Source organism: Boleophthalmus pectinirostris, unplaced genomic scaffold, assembly GCF_026225935.1.
Source record: "Boleophthalmus pectinirostris isolate CB_2022bp ecotype Guang Dong unplaced genomic scaffold, ASM2622593v1 HiC_scaffold_5, whole genome shotgun sequence".
In the NCBI taxonomy this organism is placed as follows: domain Eukaryota; kingdom Metazoa; phylum Chordata; class Actinopteri; order Gobiiformes; family Gobiidae; genus Boleophthalmus; species Boleophthalmus pectinirostris.
The window spans coordinates 12,416,114-12,441,035 of record NW_026571404.1 but is presented as its reverse complement, the minus strand read 5'-3'; the positions used below and the strand labels follow the sequence as shown (position 1 = coordinate 12,441,035).

General features: G+C 38.9%; 3 protein-coding genes across 3 annotated transcripts; 1 reads left to right on the top strand and 2 right to left on the bottom strand.

Moving 5' to 3' along the window:
* Window positions 1-831: 831 nt before the first annotated feature.
* On the bottom strand, window positions 832-4,612 carry emx2 (empty spiracles homeobox 2). Its single transcript, XM_020927262.2, has 3 exons — window positions 4,153-4,612; window positions 3,087-3,271; window positions 832-1,228 (listed from the first exon to the last, which is right to left on the bottom strand). The coding sequence occupies exons 1-3, from the start codon at window positions 4,538-4,540 to the stop codon at window positions 1,061-1,063; spliced, it is 741 nt and encodes a 246-aa protein (XP_020782921.1). The 5' UTR covers window positions 4,541-4,612; the 3' UTR covers window positions 832-1,060.
* Window positions 4,613-7,574: 2,962 nt separating this feature from the next.
* Window positions 7,575-14,966, bottom strand: eif3s10 (eukaryotic translation initiation factor 3, subunit 10 (theta)). Its single transcript, XM_055162869.1, is given in 13 exon segments — window positions 7,575-8,044; window positions 8,640-8,848; window positions 9,213-9,342; window positions 9,973-10,236; window positions 10,602-10,810; window positions 11,219-11,322; window positions 11,953-12,137; window positions 12,501-12,633; window positions 12,636-12,655; window positions 12,864-13,027; window positions 13,424-13,560; window positions 13,912-14,102; window positions 14,798-14,966. Coding segments are annotated over 13 exon segments (1,980 nt in total). The 5' UTR covers window positions 14,847-14,966; the 3' UTR covers window positions 7,575-7,859.
* An 844-nt stretch (window positions 14,967-15,810) lies between these two features.
* On the top strand, window positions 15,811-23,499 carry dennd10 (DENN domain containing 10). The gene is given in 10 exon segments (XM_020927076.2): window positions 15,811-16,151; window positions 17,666-17,862; window positions 17,954-18,033; window positions 18,875-19,023; window positions 19,116-19,227; window positions 19,309-19,409; window positions 20,133-20,240; window positions 21,417-21,487; window positions 21,489-21,512; window positions 22,256-23,499. Coding segments are annotated over 10 exon segments (1,056 nt in total). The 5' UTR covers window positions 15,811-16,105; the 3' UTR covers window positions 22,424-23,499.
* The last annotated feature ends 1,423 nt before the right edge of the window (window positions 23,500-24,922 follow it).

Here is a 24,922-nt window from a genome sequence, read left to right as displayed (position 1 = left end):
CAGCACCTCGTGCTTCACCTGCGAAGCGCACGAGGCGCGTAAACCAAGTGGCACTTGCTCAGTGCCAACTCTCCTCTGTCTCATTTATCCCGCTGACCGCCCCTGACCCTCAGTGCAAACGAAAACAAACAGGTCCTAATTTACAACACATCGTATCTTCACAAACTTGAATCAAATATGATGAACTCTTGTTATTTTTTGCGAACTTGTATTTTGTGCTTGTTCGTTACAATATGTTTTTGTGCGTAAAGGTAAATGTTGGCCTAATTAAAAAAAATAAAAAAATAAAATAAATGGAAATCAAAGGTCTAAACGTCTACTGCGCGCAACATATTGATAAAACTTTATTGACAAAATATTGACAATTACATACTTCTTGGAAGTATACTTTGTGTTAAAATTGTAGCAAACTTAACACAAACACAAAAATTATGTACATTCTGTAAAAGAGGCTTGTTCGTTTCTGTACATGGAATACGCTCAGTGCTTGAAGTTTGTCTGGTTTAAGTCCTTCGTTCGTGGCAACTTTCACTGTTCGGGTCACGTCCTGGCGTGAGCGCGTGAGGCCGCAGCGCCACATTGGTAAAGCTTTGAGAGAAAGGATGTCCTGTACCTTCCCTTTGATTCAGTGGCTCTCCCAGAACTGTTTTGTCTTTTTAAAACACTATAACGCAGCACCGCTACTGTTCACATCACTTTTACACGAGAATTAAAGACTGCACACTTTGTAAAAAGAAGCACGACATCTCTCAGGTGGAAAATGAGTTCAAAAGAAAATGGACCTGTTTTCTTCTTTGTGTGTCAAATTAAAAATAACTATCAGGGAGAAAAATAGACCATGCAGTTCAAGTTTTACAAAAGCAGTTGTTTTGGTTTTGTTTATAAAATATCTGAAGTGCAAACGTCCGGAGTGAAGTGGGGTAGTTTTAGTGGGGCGTTTGTCGGTTCAGGTCCTGGCCCGTGGAGCGCCCCCTCAGCTGCCGCAGATCTGAAATGTGACATTGGCTTGTGTTACCCCTCAGTGTCCCGTGTCCAGTCTCTGTGCCCGGGCTTCGTGATTTCAATCGTCCGATGTGACGTCTATTTCCTCGGGGCTCGACTGCTTGGTGGCCAGCCTCCATCGATTTATGTGATGCGAGCCTTTCTTTTTCTGCTGCGATTCTGAGCCCTCCTCCTCCAGCTTCTGCCGCTTGAACTTCGTCCTTCGGTTCTGAAACCAAACTTTTACCTGGAAAAAAATAGAGAGGGACAGCGAAGTGGATCAGTGTCAGAAGATAAACCCACAAGCCGTGCGTAAAAAGGACGCTTTGTTCGGAGCAGGGCGCAGTGACAGACAGACAGCTGAGGAAAATAAAACGGTCAATAGCAACTTGAAACCGGGTTTTATTAGAAGGAATAACAAAGAATAAAAAGCCCTTTATACAGTAAGAATTTGACTCAAGTTTAAGCTTGAGTCGTTCATTTTAAACGCAGGCTTCAAAACATTTGTGCAGCTCATTATTTTTATTGTACTTTGATAATTACGCAAAATTAAAATAAAACTCCTTATAGCCAAAGTGAACGAAAGTAATAAAAATGCATTTATTTTGTCTCATAAACTATAATAAAGCAGATCAGAACATTTGGTAACCACTCAAATGGGAATAAATTATAGCCTTCGTGGCAGCCATTTAACATCAATTGCACGCTCGTCTAAATTGACTCGCTTTGTCCAGTGTTAACTTGCCCTACCGCGGGATATAATGACATCTACATCGATACACAGCCTTTACAGTGTTTAAACGGCGCCAGGACGCGTTTAATTGCGACTAATTGAACGAAGGACGTTTAATTTCTACTCCAGCTCCTCCAAAAAGGCCCAGGCGCGGGACAAAAGACACTACGGCATCCATCAAACAGCGTCTTAAAAATGGCACCATCGCCCCTTTTTCATTCAAGCATTGTGCCTGCCCGTCCAATAATATGGTTAACTAGATAATTTGGACCTCCGTTTTGAAAGCCAACAATCTCCCCTCAAAATAAAGTAATTCAACCCCTCCTGAAATGAGGTTAGGCCTATACAATGACGGTGGATTTAGTCCAACAGAAAGCCTCTGTCTCCCGCTGACATCGTCTATGGCAGATACGGTTAGGGTTAACCCAAAAGCGGGATAGGCATTTTTATGTTACCGTGCAAAAACAGATCAAGATTAATGAGATTATGTGTACCATATTTCCACGGAGCGCGTTACAATAAATAAATAGAACTGCAGGGAGAGAAAAGCCCACGTGAACTTTAGCAGGAAGTGCACGATAATAAGGACCAGTGAATGACCTAACCCTAAACTTTCGACCTTTCAGATGTGCCTGCAGCAGAGCACAGCACAGGCCTCTATAATCCAACACCAGTTTATGCCAAGCGGCCACACGGGGTTACAATAATAATTACCTTTATTTCACTTTTATTATGAAAGGCCATTCATTTAAACTTATTGGCTGTACTTAAACTAAAATACAATCAAACATAAAACACGCTCAGGAGACCACAACCCACGAAACGCCACAAAAACATTTCATAAAACTACAACTTAATTGACAAGGTTGCATCACGTCAAACCCAAAGTCTTAATTGTTTGATAGCCTAATTACATTTTGAGTTCACAAATTAAACCGATTTTAAATGAGAATAAACCCAGTGAATATAAATCAAAACAACACTCTCTAAATCAAATGCACGCTTAAATTGTTTTTGTAAATTTACAGTCGAAGGTGACATTATGCATTAGTCATTTTGAGGCGCACAATTCTTCACTTGGATTCTCAGAGCGTAATGAACCCGCGTGTGCGTAAAATATGCTGTAGCTATTTTACCAGATAAACACAAATGCAGTCGTCTGGATTATTCATCTGTGCCAGTGGCTGGTCATTAAATCGAGTCTGACACTCCGAGCCTGCTACAGCTTGTAAACAATAGTAGTACAAGGGGCCCTGAGCCTCACACACACTTACACCAAAACAATCCAAAAGCAGAAGGAAAGTGCCACCCAATAACGCGAGGAAGACTTTTGACTAAACCATCACCAGTTTAGGACGTGAACGCATCTTACCTGAGTTTCTGTGAGGCTAAGGCTGTGCGCGAGCTGCTTCCTCTCGGCTCCCACCACGTAATGGTTTTTCTCAAAGGCGTGCTCGAGCCTCAGCAGCTGCGATGGGGAGAACGCCGTCCGGATCCGTTTGGGTTTTCTGGCCAGCGCGTTGTGCAAAAGGAAACTCTCTGGACTCGTTTCATTTCCTAGAGAAAGGCATTTAAGCACCTTTTAGAATACGACAGCAAACAAGGCCTCACAACATTGCATTTATTAAAATAGTATTTGCTGTCCTAAAATGCTCAATAAAATGTGCGTAAAGCAGCAAAATCATGACATTTTCACGTTTCTTTATCAAATCTGCAGCGAATAACAGATGTAAACAGCGTGTAAAATCCAAGGCTTAATTAAATTAAATTTAAATTAAGCACAGGTGCATTCACATCATCAGAAAATGTCTTTAAATAAACACCATTCAGTCAAACAGCGCGCCGAGAATGACCCTAATCTCATTATCCTTTCAAATGTCCACTTCAGACTACAGCAGTGCAGCGCGCAGGCACAAATCCAAAGAGTCCTATGCTAAAAATAATCACAACAAGATTTTACTATTTTGCCTCAATTTGACATGAAATAGGCCAAAATAAAATAATATCAACAAATTATTTCATAAACTTTATACAAAAACATTCACACTATTTACATAAAAAAGAACAAAGATGGATTTTTCTACCCGTAATTTGGAAACCACAAATTAAACGCTATTCAACAAAACAAAAAGCAAAATGTTCGATTTATTTCTTTTAATAACTTACAAGTGTTTGGCATTTTTAGCCTAATTGTCTCTAATTCAATTTTAAGTTATTTCAATAACGAATTTCTGAACATCAATATTAAAATAATAATACTTAAAAAAAATTGCCTATTATCTGTGATTTATTTTAAAATTATAATTGAAAAAAGTAATATAATTTACATAAAATGAAAATAAATGTCAATGCCCATAATAAAGGAAAATAATATTGTTATAATATTTTCCGCCTTGTCTCTGCACTTTCAGTGCGTAAAATTGTCCAGACACACTCACCTTGAAACCGATGACCCAAGTATCTGTATCTGTGTAAGAGCCAGGGGTAGAAGGTGGACGGGTCCCGCTGCTGACCGAACAGCGGGTGCGGACTGTGGGAAGAGGACAGCGGGTGAGCGGCCAGCGCGTGCGGTGGGGCCACGGGGTGCACGGGGACAGCCGAGCTGGGCGGATGAGACACCGCCTCGGCAAACACCAAGTCCGGGTTGGAGTAGACGCCTCTGGACGAGGAGTGAAAGCCGTTGAGAAAAGGGTTCATTTGGCCCGTGTTGGTGTAGCTGAGCGCCGCGGGCCGGATGGGCTCCTCGGACCGGGACGCCGGCACCGGACTGTCCTTCGCCACGAGGGACTCTATCGTAAAACACCGCTTGGGTGTTGGCTGGAACATGGTCTGGTGATAGTCCAGGTTCCCCAGTTTAAACTCGAGTCGGAGAGTCGCTCAGAAAATACTCCACAGCGAGAAGAAGAAGAAGAAGCAAAACTTGATGCGCTGAAGTTTGAACCGCGGAGCTGGAGAGAAAAGCCTGGTAAAAGCGCTGCTACTCCCACAGTACATCCATGGACATGTCCTCGCCAGGTTCGCACGGCAGACTTGTTAGTTCATGAGCCTAATTAGCGCTGCAGCCCCATAAACAGCTTCCTCTGAAGACTGTAATGGCATGGTGATTGGTCGCCTCCGCCACTCGCTCGCTGCTGCTCGCCTTGAGGTGGAGAACTGGGAGAGACGCTTAAAAAGTGCGTCAATGGGAAGCAGGGGCGCGGAGAGGCGGACTCGAGCGCGCGACACGGAACGGATTCGTCCAGAGAGGAGCTCCTCGTGCACGGCCGCACACACTCACCCACGAGCACGCGCATACATATCTCCAGGACATTTAACACACTCGTCTGAGCAGCGGGAGCTCCAGGTACACTCCTACTTGGCCTCTTCTCTTTAAAGGTTTAGCTTTAGCTGCGTTAGTGCCGCGCCAAATTACGCACAACGTGGTTTACAAATCGGCTCCATTAAGAGTGTGTTTGGCCCTGTGCGGATTGTATTTAGCGACAATGACCTCCATTTATAGCTGCATTGTTTTGCTACATCAAATGGTTCGTTCATTTCAGCTGAACATGGGCGAATTTACGCATAAAACGAACTCTTACGGAACACTAAATTTAAAATAAGTTGCATTAAACTTTATCACACATTTAGCACTTTAGCATTTTTAAATTATTTGGAGAAATTGCCAAACAAAATTACAGGTTTTGGAGAAGACTTTTGAGGATTAAGGTGTTTAGTGCGATACCTGTGGGTCTGAGCGCGGCCTCTTTACGCACGATCAGAAGGACAGCAGGGCGCACCGCTGGACACGTGTCAAACTCATATAAGCTACGTGAGTCTGTTATTACTAAAGACGTCTGTAAAGCCTCATAACGACGGTGACCACAGAAAAGGTTAAATAGGCCATTAACACCTCGTTTACATTTTATTTGTTTTTAACTGTAGCCTATAAAAGTTATTATAGCGAAGTGGCCAATAAAATACAATGAAATTTCAAAGCACACCGTTTATTAGGCTTTATAATTAATGTGTATGTTGTTATTATATAGTAGTAAAATTACAAAAGGCTATTTAAATGTATACTTAATAAAATACAATGACATTAACATTAATAATAAACAAGTACCATAGTATAATGTGAATAAATAAATAAATATAGGACTAGTACAATGTAAAATCATCTGGTGTGTTTTAACAATCCCCTGCACACATTTAAAAAGACAATAATTTGCTTTTTGTTTATTAAATGGCCAAAGATTAGATTATCAAATTGTATTGTTATCAAATTTGATTGTTTTCATTTTCCTAATTTTGTAAAAGCTTTACTGAGGCGATTAACCCGAACTTTTAGTATTTACAGGACCCACATAATGCGTTTGATTCATTCCAGCGTTACTCTAACTTTATTTACAAACAATAAAACACAATGCAGAACATTAGGCCTGTGTGCTAAATAAAATAGATTTTTTTGCATGTTATTTTAAGTCGTGTTGTTCTGCTCAAACGCCAGAGTGTTAACATCGTTTTGTTGTTTCTTTTTTTACAGTGAAGTGGCAGCGCGCGTGGTCAGAAAACTCCACACGCGCTGCGTCTCACGAGGCCCCAACGTGGACCTCAAGTGACCTCTAGCGGCCACAAGAAGAACAACAAGTCAAACGCATACAATAAAACAAGATTCAACCATTCCCAGATGAGAGACTAATACCAAAAATGTACTCAACTTTTTAGTTTAACAGTTTCACACAGATTAACGGAATTATGTTGGACACATTTTAAGGTACAGTTCTGAATTTAAAAGTACAACCACAAATTACTAGTGCAGGTCTGAAGCTCAACTACTCCAGCTGCTTTAATGAAAGAATAATGTAAAAACCAAGTGAAAGTCTTAAACATGTATTTAACTATGTTAAATACATATCTGTTAGATATGTGGGAGAAGGATTCCATAATGATAAACTGAGTCACGTTACTTGAGGGCCTTTGTTTTTTCATTTATTGATAATTTGGACATTTGCAGTGGCTTAGACCAGGTGCTTTGTTTTTAGTGTTTAGTGTTAACACTTGTCCACAGGGTGCTTTTAAAGAGTCTGTCCAGAAAGCACTAATATTACATTTCATTTGGACCTTATAAAATAGTCTAATAGGAGATCAACATGTAGAAATGGTAGAACAAAGAATACTATTTTCTATATCAGGGGTGGGCACATTTTTTGACTCATGGGCCACAAAGGGTTCTACAATTTGACGAAGGGCCGGACCAGGAGAAGATGGATGGAGTTTTTTGGTGATCCACCTCATAAGAGAAAAAAATAACATGAGATATGTAGAAAACAGACTCCGTGTTATTGAAATATCCCATCATTGAAAATCATTACAACAAAATATCTGTCCTTCAAGTCCCACGGTATTTACCATTTACTGAAATGACTTAAAACACTGAAAATTATTATTGTTCTTCAAGTTTGGCGGGCTTGAGTAAAAAAGATTAAAGGGCTGTAGTTTGCCCACCCCTGTTCTATAAGCTGCACTACACATTGTTAAAGTGTGGAGTCATTCACATTAAACTGGTCCATCTGCCCATTTAAAATCAGAGAAGCCAACAAGTCCATGCAGCTAACTGAAGAAAAAATACTGTAAAAGAGAAAACAAGTGTTTAATAAAAAAGGCAACTACTTATGTACCTTGTAATTACTTTGGCAAAGCGTCGCACAATTGTGTAATCCAACTACACCAGATTTTACTCAAGTTCAGATTTCTAACTATTTGCAAACGGCATTTCTCAGTTTGAAGAATGTGATTTGGCACTTTTGGAAAACTTTATCCATCTAAAACTTGAATGTGTATAAAGATCTCGTTTCATCAAAGACAAAAAAGACAAAGCGACTGAGCAAACAGGTTTTATTTCTTATTAAAGGCTTGATGTGGATGTTGCAGCCACAGATCCACACAAGTGCACACAAATTGATAGATGAAGATTTGAGATTAGCCTCTGTTTAAACTTTAATAAAAGAAACTCCAGGAAAATAGCTACAGTCTACAGATATTTCATTCAAAGAGCAAATGCACAGATATCAGAAGCTGGTAGCCATTTATTCACCTTCGAAAGCTTATGGCGGATGAGATATAGTTTAAAGTTATCATTTGATTGTTAATATTTATCTTATATGTATTAACGGCGTACAGTGGTCCAGCCGTCATCATCGGTTTCATTTTTGGGGGTACGGCGAGGGGCTTCCTTCTCTGTGCGCCAGGCCTTGTCTTCTTCACGGTCTCGCTCTGGAGCTCGTTCTCTGGGACGCTCCCTCTCCTCGCGTTTTTCATCACCACCACCACCACCACGACGCCAAGAACCACCTGAAGAAAAATAGTTACTTCAAAAATGTGTACGAAGTGTATATAAATATCACTTATTTGTAATATCTGTGCTTTTTTTAAAAACAAATTCATATTAAGACCAATTTTGACACAAGGAAATAGAATCAGAACATGAATTATACTAACTTTAAATCTGCAACTAATGATTCATTTTTGTATACTTGGACTGGTCAAACAATTAAATTCATACATAGAAGTTTTAAAAAGGCATTTTAAAAGACATCACCAATCATTTTAACAATTGAGTCACAATTATTCCGATAAAGTACCACAGAAGAGGAAATCATAGCTTTTTTCCTAGTAAAGCATGAGTACTAGATAAGCTGGTGAATGCTGCCACCTGCTGGTTGATCATAGAACATCCACAAATGACTTAAAGGATGCTGTAAAATTAATTTAAAGCGTTGTACAGAATTTTCAAAGTCTAATTTATCCATGTTTGAGTCCGTTGAGTAATTACTTAGGTTAAGGCCTGGAATAGTCGTTTTTTAGACCTGTTTTAGATCTGGTCATACTCAAAGCTTGAAAGTGAAAAATACAGAGTTAACATGATATTAAGAGTCTTCTTCCTCACCATCATCGAGGTCCCGGGGTGGTCCTCTCTGTTCCCTGTCGTCACGGCGGTCCCTGTCTCGCCGTTCTCCACGACGTTCATCTCTGTCTTTGTCACGACGGTCGTCACGGTCACGGCCCATCTCTCTGTCCCCCCGCTCTGGGTCCTCACGACGAGCGTCTCTCCAGCTGCCCCCCTCTTCTCCTCCTCTGCGCCACACACCCTCGTCTCTGCCAACACACAAGGGGCACACGATTAATCACTTCAAGTAAGAAACTACATCATCATGCTTGTTAGAATTGGACTAAACATCTAAACAGGCCTGACAGATTTTTCACCGAAAAAAGCAACAAAGTCTAAGAACAAAATAAAAATAAATCTAGTGATGCAAGCCTCACAAAAATGAGCCTTTAGTTAATGGTAAAAAACTAATAAATGCATTAAAATACATGTTAGTAGATTGCAGATATAATAACATGGGAATAAGGGGAAATACTGGCTTTTCTTCGAACTGGAGGCTTTCAGAGGAAACTATTCTTAAAGTGATGTATCCAAATGATGATTATAATGAATAAAACTGTTTATGGTTCAGACCTGGGGGGGCGTCTGTCTCTGAAGCGGTCAGATCTCTCTTCTCCTTCGTCATCCTCGTCGTCGTCTCGAGCTCCACTGCGAGGAGGGCCCCAGCTCTCCTCTCGGGCCTTCTCACGCTCACGCCAGCCGCCTGCCACAAGAGCAGGAGTCATGAAGTTAAGAATAAGATTAAATGGTAAAAAACTAAATAATAACCTTTCAATTATGATTAAAACACATTCCACGTTGCTTTTAATGTTGTAATTTAAATGCTTCACCAATTTTTCATACATCTCAGCCCTAACCAGATATTTCCAACACTGTAGCAGAGTAGAATTTATTAAGAATTTTATTAAGTAAAAACATTTTTTTTTTTTACTTAGCTAAGAAGTGAGAAACGGCATGTATTTCTGCAGAATTAACAAAAGACTAAATTAACTCTAAACTAAAAAAAAACTAAAAACTAAAAAACTAAAGTCTATGGTAAAATAAGTTATATAAAGTATGCCTCAGAAGTATGTCTAACACTGAAGTTAGAATCCATCTCAAAAGGAGAAAGGAGTTCTGGTCAAGATGTAAAGCAGAACTATACTGTAGCTCCTCCCTTTAGGCAGCTATAAAGGAAGTATCCACCATCATTTTAACCAGAACTGAAGAAGCAGCTTAGATGAGCTGTGAAACGTATTCGACCAAATAAACTTTTGTCCAGCTGACAAATTGAATTTCTCCTTTTGCTATGTCTAACACTGTCTATGTGGAAATAAAGGAGAGGTTCTCTGACCTGGGCGTCCAAGGGGCTTCCATGGTTTGGAGTCGTCTCCTCTGCGGTCCCGTCCCTCATCCAGGCCTCTCCTCGGGGTGCGCTCGTCCCGATCTTCCCCTCCTCGTCTGGGGCCCCAGTCGTCGTCGGCTCCCCGCCTTGGACCTCTGTCGTCCAGGCCTCTGCGCGGGGGTCCATCATCAAAGCCCCTCCTCGGCCCACGGTCTTCATCGAACCCTCTCCTGGGACCGCGGTCATCGTCACCTCCGCGTCTGGGACCACGGTCTAAGGAAGAAATGAGATTATGTTAGTGATGATTAGTATTGATTAAATATTTTCAAATTGCAATTTTTTAACTGATTGTCATTAATCTGCAGGTCTAATTTATAAACTACATATTATGCATGATAAAACCAAGGATTGAATATTTGCAGATGGCATCTTGTAGAGTAACAGTTATTTCCTTAAACTTTTCTGAAAAACTTAAGACAAGAAAATCTTTATTTGTCCCACAATAATCTACTAGAATTTCCCCACTGTGGGTAAGCATAGGGTATTAGGGTAACTAAAGGCAGGGTATAACCATAAAACATGAAAAAGTCTAAAATAAATGTAGTTGTTTCATATGCCCATTAGCATCTAAACTGTACCTCTGTCATCGTCGAATCCTCTCCTGGGCCCGCGGTCCTCGTCCAAGCCTCTGCGCATGGGGCGTTCATCGTCCCCTCCTCTCCGCAGAGGACGGTCATCGTCAAAGCCCCTCCTTCCTCCTCTGTCGTCCCTGCGTGGCCCGTCGCGTCTGAAGGGGCCCTCGCGGTCCTCTCGCTCCTCCTCACGGCCCTCTTGTCTCCAGTCACTACTGAGGAAACAGGACGGTCAGAAACTGCACTCGAGACTTGCGTACACAAATGTCTGTATTCACCTACCCCCTATCTCAACCCACTTCTCTGAATCTTTTGAATAATCTCAAGTAGTATAATCTCAAGGGTTACATGGCATTTCTGAGACCTACATATATGCCCCGTTTTCAGCAATGAAACACAAATGAATATGCACTGCTTGTTACTGTGAGTCTGATATTTCATTATGACCAGGCAGCGCCAATCAACTCTGCAGTTTTGAACAGGAAGTTAATAAACATTTTTCTATTACTAAGTAGTTCATAATTAAAACATAAAAATCTATATATGTTAAAGCTGAATGCTAAATACCCAAGACAAAAGCATATTTATTCTTATAATATGACCAGTGCTGTGCTGTGACTGACCGCTCGGGTACAGGGCGACGCCACTCCGACTCTCTCTCCCCCTCAGCGCGGCCCTCAGTCCTCTTCCTCCAGCCGCCCTCCTTCTCCTCTTTATCGCCCCAGTCCTGAAACAGGAGAGAGAACAGGTCCAAAGATTAAACACTCTTCACAACATTGTCATTAGAGAGGTGAGTGACTAATGATTAACAGCCTTCATTTTGTAGACTGTTATATATTTTAGCTGACTAAAACTAAAAAAAAAACAAAGCCTAAACCATGATTTAAAGTAGAAGCTCTCAGAGTAAAAAGTACTAATATCCATGAATAATAACAAAAAAAAAGAACATAAATTAAAAGGAACATGTGGATGCTGAATACCAAGTTTCCATTTTCAATCCCTGTGCCCCAAATCAGATTATAATCTCAACATACCTTTTAACTTTTTGCAACAGATTTTGATTGTAAAATGATTTTTTTTTTAAATATTATAATTTTCAACACAAAATAATAGCATTTGCTTATTTGCATGTGCTCTTACACTAGTTCTGATGAAGCTCGAGATGAAACTGTTCAGGAAATGTCAAATTTTATCCAGTTGTGATTTTTTTTTCACTGAGCGATACTTGCTTAAATTTGTATTTCGTTTCGATACTGGCCTTAGTATTGATTAGTATCAGCTTTTATAAATTACTTAATAGAAGATAAAACTAAAAGCTAGTTAATCAGTTGTTTCCTTATTCTTAGTCCGCACAGACCTTGGACCTCTCCTCCCTCTCCGGAGCCCTCCTCTCCTCCTCTCTCTTCCGTTCCCTCTCTTCGATCTCCTGTTGTCGGGCTCTCTGCTTCCTCTCCTGCTCCTCCAGTTTCCTCAGACGCTCCTGGTATTCGCGCTCCTCCTCCTCGCGCTGCTCCTGCTCCAAGCGCTCCCTCTCCTCACGCTCTGGAGGGACAAAGAAAACACACATAAGAATCTTCAAGTTTGACTGATTACTTTCACCGTGACCAAAAAACAGGAAAATACTTTATCCTCTGTTCAATAGAATATAAATTATCTAGTAACACCTAGATAAAAAGTCACATAATATTTAAGTTTACATTGTTGAAACTAAAATGTATTTTTTGTTATAAAATTGTCACCATTCCAATTTGTTTTAGTTCTTAAAAAATCTTTCAGTGATCCAAATAGTCACAATTTCAAAACAAAAATCCTTGGTAACCCTAATTCTGCTAAAAAGGTAACAGTTTAATTTCTAAAGACAAAAACAGCGTAGTTTTGTGAGTCTTCTTGACCCTGTAGTCTCACCCTTCTTGAGCTGCTCCTCGTGGATGCGCTGGGCCTCCTCCTCTTTCATGCGGTAGTAGTCGTTGCGTCGGTCGTCTTTGCGTTTCCTCTTTCGTTCTTCCATTCGCTTTTTCCTCTCCTCCACTAAACGAGCCACTGCAGGCAGAACTTGAATGCTGTAAAATAAAAGAAATTATTTTTACCAATAATACAGTTAAGTGAACATCTACACTGTGATCTGCTTGTAAAAATGGAGATTATCATGATAAAAAGATATGTACCACAAACTAATATTGTCTACCCTTTTTATAGCTACAGACCATATTATTATTTATTGTGCCATCACCTACTACCAATTATGATTCCAACTATCAGTTTCCCCACCTTGCTGAGCGATGTCATGGTAGAGGCGTTCCACTTTGGAGTTGTTTCGGAGAAGGTCCAGACACTGACGATACGACTCCCACAAAAACTTCACCCATGGAGTCAAGAGCAGCCGATCTGTACGGTCCTGAGTGTCCTCTCCGCTCACGGCGCTCAGCAGCACACTGGGATCATACAGGTGAAAGAAGGTTAGTGAGATGAACAAATGAAGCTCAAATATTGGTTAAATTATGATGAGGTTAAATGATCAATTCATAGAAAAGAAAATGTACACACATTAAGATAACAAAAATAAACAAGACCACAAGCTCAAGATGATACATGTGATCTAGTGAACATGGATGTCTGAGAGTGGTTGTAAAAATACCAAGCGAATAGTTTCAAAATATTTACAGCAACTAACATGGGTAGGAACAATTTGACACCCATGACACAACAATAAACAAGCGGTGTGCATATTGATGACACAGTATGAAGAAAACACTTGAGTTCACTGTTAAGTTATTTGGAGTAGGAATAAGTAGAATGTTTTCTTTTGGTTATAGACAGCCCATCTTTACCTCTCCGGAGTCTGGATGTTGTCCAGATCCTCGATGTCCAGGACCATCTGCTGAGACTCCTCTTTGGCCGTTTCAGTTTTATCCTCAGCCAGTTTCAAATAGGCCCGAACCACATCCTCCAGGGACTTGATGTTCACCTGAAGACACAGACAAATGTTAGAATTATAAGATTTAAAAGGCTCCATGATCCACCTATACATTTTATAGCATTATATATGTCACCTGCTATAACACCAATTATGTTTTATTAATGAATGAAAGCACAGCCACACATTTACTGTACATTGTAGCATGTTTGAATCTTCTTTTTATGTTTTTTACTTGATAATATCTAAAGAGTTATCATCATCGTGCATGACTAGAAGTTCATATGATCTTCAGATACTGTGACTGTCTCACATCCCCCCACCCCCAATTTCAGAAACTATACTTCAGCCCAGTCAGTCTTGCCTGGACAGCCCTTTCAGAGCTGGGGAATGAATGTGTACCTGCTGACAGATGTTCTTGTACTGGTAGAGACCCTCCTTGGCCAGGTGGCTTTTGCGCAGATCCACACACAGCTCCAGGTATTTGAGCATGATGGGCTCGTGGATCTTCTGCCATGTTCGATGCTTCTTGCTCTTGATGACATCGTAGAGCACATCCAAGGCAGGCTGCTTCTTGCCAACCTCCAGAAATTCTATACAACACAGACAGGAGACAGGAATAGATCAATGCATGTCAACATATAAACACATAGATCACAGACTCATACGCACAGTATTCATACAAGTAAAACGATAACAGATAAAGAGTATACAGGTACTAAATGTACTTCAGGCAGCAGCAGGTGTGTTCTAGTGTGTTGACAGAACGAGGTCATCGATTAACATATGCAACAATGACATACTATCTAACAGAGGACCTTCACTCATTAAAAAGTTGCTAAAAATCATAATAAACGCATTAAAGCACAGAATCAGAAACAGTGTGCTGTTACGTGTATAAATAATATTCGTAAACCCGCACACAAAGGAAGCACAGAGTGTTTCTCGCGTATGTAGGCCCTGTGCAGGGCTGGGAAAGCATGATATTAGCTCCTCTACATCTGAACAACTCTGATCACACAGCAGTTTTAAGGCTCTGACGGCAATGGCACAAACACAGGAGAACAGATTGGACCATCCAGACAACAATCAGAGCACAGGGACCATCGCACAGTGAAATACGTGTTTAATGCATCTTTGGATTACGTTATCTGAAAGAAAGCGACATGTCTCCCCCGCCATTAGCTCCGTTAGCCATTAGCACCGTTAGCTGCTCCATAAGCCTGGGCTAACCGGTTAGCCTGTTAGCATCAGGACTTTAACGTGTAACCGCAGCCTTTTCACTCACCGTTGGCTCGTTTGAGAGCATTCTCAGGCCGCTGAAAATACGCCGGCATCTCGGTGGCTTTCTACAGAAACTCGACTGGCAGAGTTGAAGTAAATCTTTAGATTTTCACCAGTCCATCAAAGCCACGCACGCACGTACAGCAGCGGCGCTGGCGGAAAAAGGACCTGCCTCGTGAGCGGCCCTGCATGGGTTGCCAGATAATAATTATAGCGCCAGATTTCTTAGACAAACTTTATTGATCCACAAGCTGGAGTAAGAAAGCTTGCAAAAATACAGTGTTGGGGAGTAACAGATTACATGTACAGGAGTTACGTAATCAGAGTACAAATTATGAGTAACTGTATTCGGTTACAGTTACTGTTTCAGTGAGTGGTAATTGGTATTTTCCTGTTTTCCTATTTTCGCATTTTGGGCTATATCCCCCCCGCATAAAATAAATATTTGTAAAATCTCAAATGAGTCCAGTCGTACATAAAATATATTGTGTGTATTTTATACATCAGAATACGAATTGAACATACGCAAGGGAAATTATTTGAACACAGCAGCTCACACATCACAATAAAATATAATAATAAAGAGAAAAAATATAAATAGCAATAATAAATTCAAAATAAGTAGCAAAAAGATAGCAAGAGACACGTGCCAAATAAGACATGGCTATAAAAATGTAAAGTACAAGTCACAATAATTATTTCAAAGCTTTACTTTTGTTGTAAGTTGCTGATTAAAGATTTTACTACTTCATCTTACATTACTCTGTTACCTTCGTTCACTTTTACTAAGTTAATCGCACTCGTGAGCAAAAAATACAAAACACAATGAATGCGTTTTATTTCATTTTATTCAAGGGGGATTATGTGCAACCCTGGCAACCCCGTAAATGTTCCGCGAAATTCCTCACTCATATCTGCATGTTTCTGGGAATAAAACTACTAAACTGAGCTGCAGGAAATGTAAAGCAGTTTTCTTTGTTATGTGTAGATTTAATAAGTAATATTACGCGATTTATTATCACTTCACTGCTGCGGCATTAAAGATGTGCTCTGTGGTGATTGGGCAACTTTGTATTTCCCCGCCTTTCCCGGAAGAAGGAAGAAAATTGGCTTTTACTTGGGAAATCTGTTGACAGCAGTTCTTTCAGTTCGCGTATTAACTATTTTTTATACAATCTGCAGCTCCATAAACGTCACGGGGGAAGGTGTGGAGGAGCAGCCGGCCTCGGTGCACCTTTCACGGGCTGTGGTTGTCCCAGAGGAGGCGTGTGTCCATTTTTCCTGTTTCTTGTGAGCTCCACAGGTATGGAACATGGCAGCTACTGAACACCAGCTCATGATAAGCGTCGGACTCATTGGTAAGTACATATTTGTTAATCACGCACTCCTAATTTATTGTTTTGAGTTTTAGCCAGAAGGCCTGAGATGTTGTGGGAGAGGAGGCATCACATGACACCAGCGTGATGCACGAGAAATTAAATGAATGAGCAGAAAAGTAGAACTGTAAAATACATCTGACACTGCCACGAACGTCGCTTTGAAGTCAGTTGTATTAATTAGCAGTTAATTAAAGCGGAAAAATCGATAAATGTGCATGCATTTGAATGATTACCAAGCTTAAACCCACTGTCCTCACTTCACCTTTACAGTCTGAGTGACTACTGTGTCACAACTGTTTGAAATATGAGAGTTCAGTGACAGATCTTTTGTGCAGATTTATGCAGTTTTATTGTTATGTCAGTAACATTAAGGTCAAGGTTAACTTCCCCTGTGGGTAAATTTGTTTTCTCCATTTGACCCATCCTTCAGTGCCATTAAGGGCAGAAGTAGGCAATTATTTTTTCCATGGGGCCACATGAGAGACAGAAAATGTTGTGGAGGGCTGGGCCAAAATGCTTAACTCAATTCTGCACAATAATAATTGTATTTGTTTATAAAAAAGCATTAAATAGCATTGTTTGAACAAGCTGGTCAGAGTGGTAAGAGTTTATGTTATGACTAAGCAATGAAAAAGTGAGGTTGCCTTACAAAAAATGTCATTTAAAAAAAAAAAACGCCCCTTAAAATAAAAGCAATGCAGCTTTAGTCCATGCATGAGGTAAAATGATAAAATATGTTTGTTTTGTAATTCCAAATTAGCTTAAAGGGGTTGGTCAGCAGAGGCGGCGACTTGCAAGTCGTGACTTGGACTCGAGTAAGACTATTCAGTCACTATTTTTAGGACTTGAGACTTGACTTGATGAAATAGACTAAGACTTGGGGCTCGACTTAGACTTGAAGGTCAGTGACTTGGGACTTGACTCAGACTTGCTGCCTGTGACTTATGAAGACCTGAGAAGCACTTTTAAATCTGAATTCTTTTTATTCTGACTGTAATGATTCACTCCAAGATTTTGTCAAGACATTTAAAAAAGGAAAAATTACTAAATTAATTTCTTATATACTCTATAAATACTCATATATAAATATACTATGATTTTTTAGTACAATTTATCTTAAAAGTCATATAAATTGCAGAAATCTAAACTTTATTTTGTACTTTGGTTTAAAGAGACAATGCTCAGGTCTGCATTAGGGCAACCTGTCAGGAGCAGTGGGCAGCTGCTATAAAGTACCTGGGGACCCATATCCACATATTGAGCTGTGCTCTGAATTTTCAATCTTCTCTCAAATGTCGATTCTCCTGAGAGTATTAAAAGGTGCACTTTGTATTTTAAAATATATATTGCAAATCTAATTGGTAAACTTCCATTAAAAGCAGTACAGACTCATGTCAGATGTATTTGGTTGTGTTCAGACCTTAACCAATCCTCTGTTAAATAGTCTCATGTATTTTATTTTATAACTCATTTGTCCACTGTTTGCCGAGCAGAGAAAGATGTGAATGGGGACACACTGTGGGTTTGGTGTTACCCGTCGGTGGACTCTGAGCTGAGGCAGGTGCTGCTGTCTAAATGCTGCCTGTCCCGAAACACAAAAGACTTCCACACTTTTGTTTTTGGTCAATTCAAACGCACCTGGTATTATATCAGCACTGTGGAGGTACAAGAGCCCACTGCGCTCAAAAAGGTAAACATTTGAGTCATTTTTACATTGGATAGGCTTCAGAAATTATAGCACTAATGCTATTTGTTTCCATGTATATTTTTTCCTCCTCAAGGTCACTCATTTTTCCATCGTAGTTACTGCAAAAGATTTTAATCCAGAGAAGTATGCAGCTCTCAGTAGGATACTATGCAGGTAATGTTGTTTTATTGATTATGGCTCAACAGTGCAATGATTATGTGTTATGTTAAAATGAAATGTAAATATTGTAAGGCAGATATAATGGGTAATATTGAGTAAGAATTAAGATGTGTTCCCTCTAGCACTCTTGTATTTATTATTCAAAATCATACAAGGGCTATATTAGTGTGAAATCATTGTTAAATTAAACAATATAAAACAAGCAAGAAACTGTCACTGTCAGGACTGAGTGATGAATCAAAATTTAGTCTAATCGAGATCCAGTCATTTAAAATCATCAGTGATAAGCTGAGCATGTTTTAATCTACAGCAATTCCAGTAAAAGCTTGTAGTTTGGAGCCAAATTCAGATTTTGAAGGGATACATTTGGCTTTTTTTGTGTTTAGGATATTGATTTAAAAGTCTGCCTGAATGACAATAAGAAGCCATATTCATTAGCTTTTAATAAAATAGAAAGCCATTTTAATAAGATGATTAATTGGTCTCTCTTGTGCTCTTATGCAGTATAATACAGTACATTAATACAGTATGAGGCTGCAATAATTAATCAACTAATAGTAAAGTTGAAAAGACCTTTTTGTAACAGAGACAGTGACATTACTAAAAGAATACACAATTTTCATCAATAATACACTTTACCTACCTCCAGTCACAATATTTCAACCTGAATTTGATTAAAAATGTGTTTTAAGAGTCTCAAAGTACAATAGATATGATCATTTAACTGGTCGACTAATTGAAAAATGAATCACATACTAGTCAGCTACTAAAAGTATAATTCATTGCAGGTGCATAAAAGCGACTTACCATTTCTTATTTTTGACTTTCCTTTCAGGACATATGTAAAATACGGCAGCCCGGTGAAAATGCTGGAGGCGTACATCACCGTCTTCACCAAAGGCGTCTGTCAGAGCGATGAGAACGGATCCTTCCTCATTAAGGACTATGACGTGAGGAAAGCATATTTAGCTGGTTCTATTAAAGGTACGACATTCACTAACAATGGAATAATACTGACAATAATACTGACACTTGTCCTGTGAGGAGATCAAATGCATGTTTCTACTTTGTTCCAGATATTGTAGCACAGTTTGGGATGGAGACTATTATCCTGTACACAGCGTTAATGCTAAAAAAGAGAATAGTTGTACATCACCCTCGAATTGAAGCACTGTTAGAGTTTACTAGGTAAGAACAGACAAACAATATTCATTTATTTATTTAAAACGGTGAATTAAAACAGCTTTTAATCACCTTTTATGTCTGTAGAGTTCTTCCAGCATTAGCCTGGCACAGAAAAGACTGGTCCATTTTATATCCCAATGTGCATCTGACAGATATTGAACTAGAAGATTTAAGTAAATGTTCAGGTTTGTATTTTATTTAAAGGTGAAGTATATAACTTTTTCTGGTGGAGGGGTGTGCTACCTGCTTGTCTTCATGGAGATGTTATTGCTTTGAGTGAAATATTCCTTCATGGAGCCACATGTTCTTGCAGCGTGTCTGTGTCTTTGCGCAGTGTATTGATGTCTTCAGTATACCGAGAGAGCACGGCATTCATACTGTCCAAGCACTTTTCAAATTTTTTATGCCAAGCCTCAGATTTTTCCTCGGCCTCTTTGAAATATTTTGCCTTAGTTTCTTTTTCTTGATTTGACCAGGCCATGCTCTCCAGGCCAAGATCTTTGTTGAGCTTGTTGCTTGACTAAACATAGGCACATAAACTCATAACCTTGATCTTCCTTGCTCATCCATAAAAGCAGACTTTGATGGGATTAGAGGAGGGAGGACGAGCGTGGCTGTCCATGCAGTCGCCATGACACCGGAAGTTCATTCCACTTCATGGAGATAAGCCTGTGATGCTACCAGGCCAACGTATAGGTCATATCTGTGGAAAGGCAAATCCATTCATAGTTAAAATCTGTAAATGATTAGATGCAAGATAGATGCTTGTCTTCATGGAGATAAATGACATTATTGCCATACTGTGGAACATTCAAGGACAAACATTAACATCTCCATGGAGACAAGCAGCTGGTGGACTCTTCAGTATAGTCTATGGACTTTGATGGTTTGAAATCTGCTCCCTGCAGGGTATGTGGCAGGTTTTGTGGACCCAGAGGTGAGCAACAGAGGAGACCTGTTTGACGTCTATGTGAATCTACCAGACAGCGTCATCACAGTATCTCCAAGTGCAAAAGGTAAACACAATATGAGTAAACACGTATAAAAACAGTCCAATGAGGTTAATTTGGTCTTCCGATACTTTATATTATTAGGTTCTTTTTTCAGACCAAGAGTTTGTTTTCAGACCTGACAGTTTCGACTGCTCTTCCTCAGACGGCGCTGTCATCCTGCCTCCTCTAGTAGGACCACAGCGCCAAAATCTGTATAAATCACAGGCTTCCCACGGTCATGGAAATTGTGGAAAAGTCTTGGAAATTGAAAATGTCGTTTTCCAGGCCTTGCAATGTCATGGAATTTTAGTATCTCTTTCAAACAACTTCAGCATTCTGTTAAGTTCTCATTAGGCTATTATGATTATTTCTGAACATCTGCGCCTTTTGCTTAAAATAGACAACAATAAATGCACTGACAGCATTTTGAATTGTTAAAAAAACTATAATACCAAAGAGTGGAAAGGGTTAACATTTCATATTTAGCCCTAAAAGTCTGATCACTTCTACACATGTAGGCTGCTGTAAAGTCATGGAAAATTCACTTTAGATCATGAAATGTCATGGAAAAGTTTGAGTGGAAACCCTGAAATCAGCTGATCGGACACATCACAGCAACATCACGTGACCACTCTAAACTGTATGAAAACAAACTCTTGGTCTGAAAAAAGAACTTAATAACATAATGTATAAAAACAGTTGTCTTTTACAAATTAGGGTTGTCAAAAATATCAATACTCAGATACTAATAGAGATAAATATGTATGAAAACTAGATACTCAAGAATCAATACTGAGAAAAATAGGACAAAATTGGACCTTCCCTGAATTGTTCTAGAGTGGTTTTAGAAGACCACATGGTGATACTAAAGAAAATACAATAATTTTTGTATTTATTTTTTTCATTCATAAAGCATAAAAAGACATCGACAGTGTCACAACAGACACACAAGAAATGAATGAAAAGGAGCAGAAAGAAGAAAAATCTTATGTTGTCTGCCCCCCTTTCCTTTTTCAAGACATACATTAACACCGATAGTTACTTTGTGTTGTAATTTGTAATTTGTGTTGTGTAGTTATTTTGTGTTGATAGTGACCTTATATTTCGAAAAAGAGTGCTTATATTGCTGTATTACTGTTAGAGTTTGAATGTAATTTTAGTACTGAGACAACTTTAAAATGTATAATCTTGTTGTGGCAGAGTCTATGTCTATGGGAAAGTTGCACAAAGAGATTGGTCTCCTTATTCTCCAGTCGGCGGAGGATGCAGAGAAAGTCAGACAGTCAAGTTATAAAGGTAAGATCTCACCTCTGACCAACACAGTTAGTTCCCTTTGAATGATCCCAGATGGGGGCAATAGCCAGTTTTTCCTATTTACTACAGTTTATAACTCAGTATATTACAAGACAAATCTGCATTTTAACCGTATATATTTTAGCTGATTCCCATGCACAGGGTTCTCACTCTTTTTCACTGACAAAATTTAAAAACTTTTCCATGACTTAAGTGAATTTTCCATAACTTTACGGCACCCTGCATCTATAGAATTGATCATACTTTTAGGGCTAAATATTAAATGTTAACCCTTTCCACTCACCTTATGGTTTGCTATTATAGTTTTTAACATTCAAAATAGTGTCAGTGCATTTATTGTCGTCTCTTTTAAACAAAATGCTCAAATGTTCGGAAATAATGTTAATATCCTAATGATAACTTAACAAAACGCTGTAGTTGTGTGAGAGATACTAAAATTCTGTGACTTTTTAAAAACTTTCATTGATTTTACAGAATTCCATGACTTTTTCAGGCCTGATATTTTCAATTTTCTATGACTTTTTCAGGATTTCCAGCATGCATTTTAAGTATTATTGACCTATTTACTGTTGCAATGTCATCTGACTCCCAGCCTCTCATTCTCTTATGATGAAACGCCCAAATGCCGCCTGATTTTGTTGTCATTTCCCGTTTTCACATAAACGGGTGAAATTAAAACTCTTCAAGCTCCACATGTTGATTTCGTCGTTTCATGTTTCTTCCAGGACATTTCAGTGAAGACTAAGGAGCTTGTTACAAACCTGGTGGCCCTGGCTGAGCAGTGTGAGGACTCCAAACTCACTTTAGAGAGTTTAAAACAGCACCATTTTCCCCCAGCCACCGAAAACTTCCTCTTTCATTTGGCAGCGGCCGAACAACTTTTACGAATATGAAACTCCTGTGTAACAATGGCTGAGACGTTTCTAACTATTGCTGTTCTGCCTTTTTATCACTGCAAACAAAATAGGACACTCTTTTTTTATATATATTTGCAGCAAGTTTGTACTAATAAGGTAGTGTTTTTATTAATACTGTTTCTTAAGATGGTACAGTACAATTTAACAAGCCCATATTACGCTATTTTCTGATCTATGTTATAATGTTGTTTCCTCATCACAAACATAGTCAGAGTTGTATGACATCACAAGGTGGAACAGGGCATTTTGAGCTTTGGAGATGTACAGACTAATAATAAAGGGTTACTCAAACGTGTGAATGAAACAAAACACAACTCCAGGTCTGTTTTAGAAGAGGTAACAACATTATAACATGGTTTAAAGGTCACATGAGTCATTTCTGAGTACTTTAAAGAAAATGTGAAAAGTTTATTTAAATTTAACTGGAGTTTTGGAGATGGTCCAATCTGGTTTTCACATTTCTTTTCCATATTCATGCCATATTTTCTCTGCTTCAAACATTAATAGGTGCTACGATGTCGCTCATGTCAGTGCATTCTTACGGTTACATTGGAAGAGGAGATGCCTTTGTGAATTCTAAAATGTTTTTGGTGCCAACACTGGTGGCGTTTTTTTCCACTGTGAAGTAAAAGTACATGTTCAAAGTGAAACGAATATGTGGCGTGCACTTAAGGGCAGTGACATTGCACAATATGTGGCTTTATTACTTTAACATTTGTATTTTACTAATCACACTTTACTCCAGTTTCTCAAGTACGGTGGTGGATTTGAGCATTGAGATTTGTTTTCTTAAAAATATACAGTTTATCATTATAATTCAAATGCAAAATATACATCAAATTACAAAACTGATTGACATGTTTCTGTTCTAAAATTCCACGTGGTCTGATGTTTTTTTTCTTTGTTGCCACAATGATAGATGTTGCCTCAGTATTCCAGATTAGGATGCAGCATACATAGAAAAATTTAAATGTGAAAGTAGCTAAATGTATTTTCATAAATTCATTTGATAATTCTATTAATAAATACATCTACAAATCACTGTATTAAAATATTTTTCATCCCCACATACAGCTCTTCTAGTGTTAGGGATTACCAGGACTTCATTATATTAAACAGTTTATAGCCTATAAAAATATAAACCATCCAATTATGATTAAATGGTTTTAAAATTTGGTTTAGTGATGCTCCAGTAGTTGTGTCACTCCTTAAAAAATTGCTGAATCAGATATTGTCTTCCAAATATAGGTTCTGGTTGGGCAGATACTTTGATGTAACACGACTATTTATTGGTCATCGATCATCCAGGGTGACCAGACGGGACAGTATTTACCCGGGATAGTCCCAGTTTTGAGCCCAGTGTCCCCTGTAATTGCAAATTTATCCAAAACCATTGATTTGTCCCAGTTTTATACAAGAAACGTCCCAGGTGTCCCTATTTTGACCAATGTGATCCCTGCCAATAGTAAAGAGAAACATAATTTGTCATTTCTTTAGGTAAAATACAGAAAAGCTGCTTAAAAATGACCAAAACACAAAGAAAATATGACTGTAATGACTCACATTAGTACCGAGAGCAGAGCAATTTTTCATAATTACGCACTTGTTTCACAATTTTATTATTACCAACAAACCCAAACCAGGAATGTCCACATTTTTTATTTTGAAAATCTGGTCACTCTATCATAGTTGGCCCTCATAATGTTTGAACTTTTATTTGCACAAAGTTCAGTAGTTATTTATCCTTCAAATCAGAGAAGGAGACTTGCAAGTCGTGACTTGGACATGAGTCAGACTTGAGTCACTATTTTTAGGACTTGAGACTTGATTTGATAAAATGGACTAAGACTTTGGGACTCGACTTGGACTTGAAGATCAATGACTTGGGACTTGACTCGGACTTGAGGCCTGTGATATGAGAAGACTTGAGAAGCACTTTTAAATGTGAATTCTTTCTATTCTGACTGTAATGATTCACACTAAGATCTTGTCCAGACATTTAAAAAGGAAAAAACTAAATTAATTCCTACAACTCTTGAATGCTCTATAAATACTCATATATAAATATACCATGACTTTTTAAGTTTAGTTTAGTTTAAAATTCATATAAATTGTAAAAATCTAAGCTGTATTTGGTACTTTGGTTTAAAGACTTGAAATGACTTGAAGCTCAAAGCAGACGACTTGGACTTGACTTGGCCTTATGGGCCAGTGACTCGAGACTCGAGGTGGACTTGCCTGTATTTGACTTGGGGCTTGATTCAGGCTTGAGATCAAAGACTTGAGACTTGCAAAACAAAGACTTGGTCCCACCTCTGCTTCAAGTAACAGCTACAGAACACATTTGAATGAATTAATTTTGTTAAAATGGTTTCTAATTTCAGTCTCTGCACTAGTATCGGTTGATATCAGGCATTGTCAGATACTTAAAGCAGTAGTAGTATCGGAATTTGAATCATTTCTTACAAAGGTTGG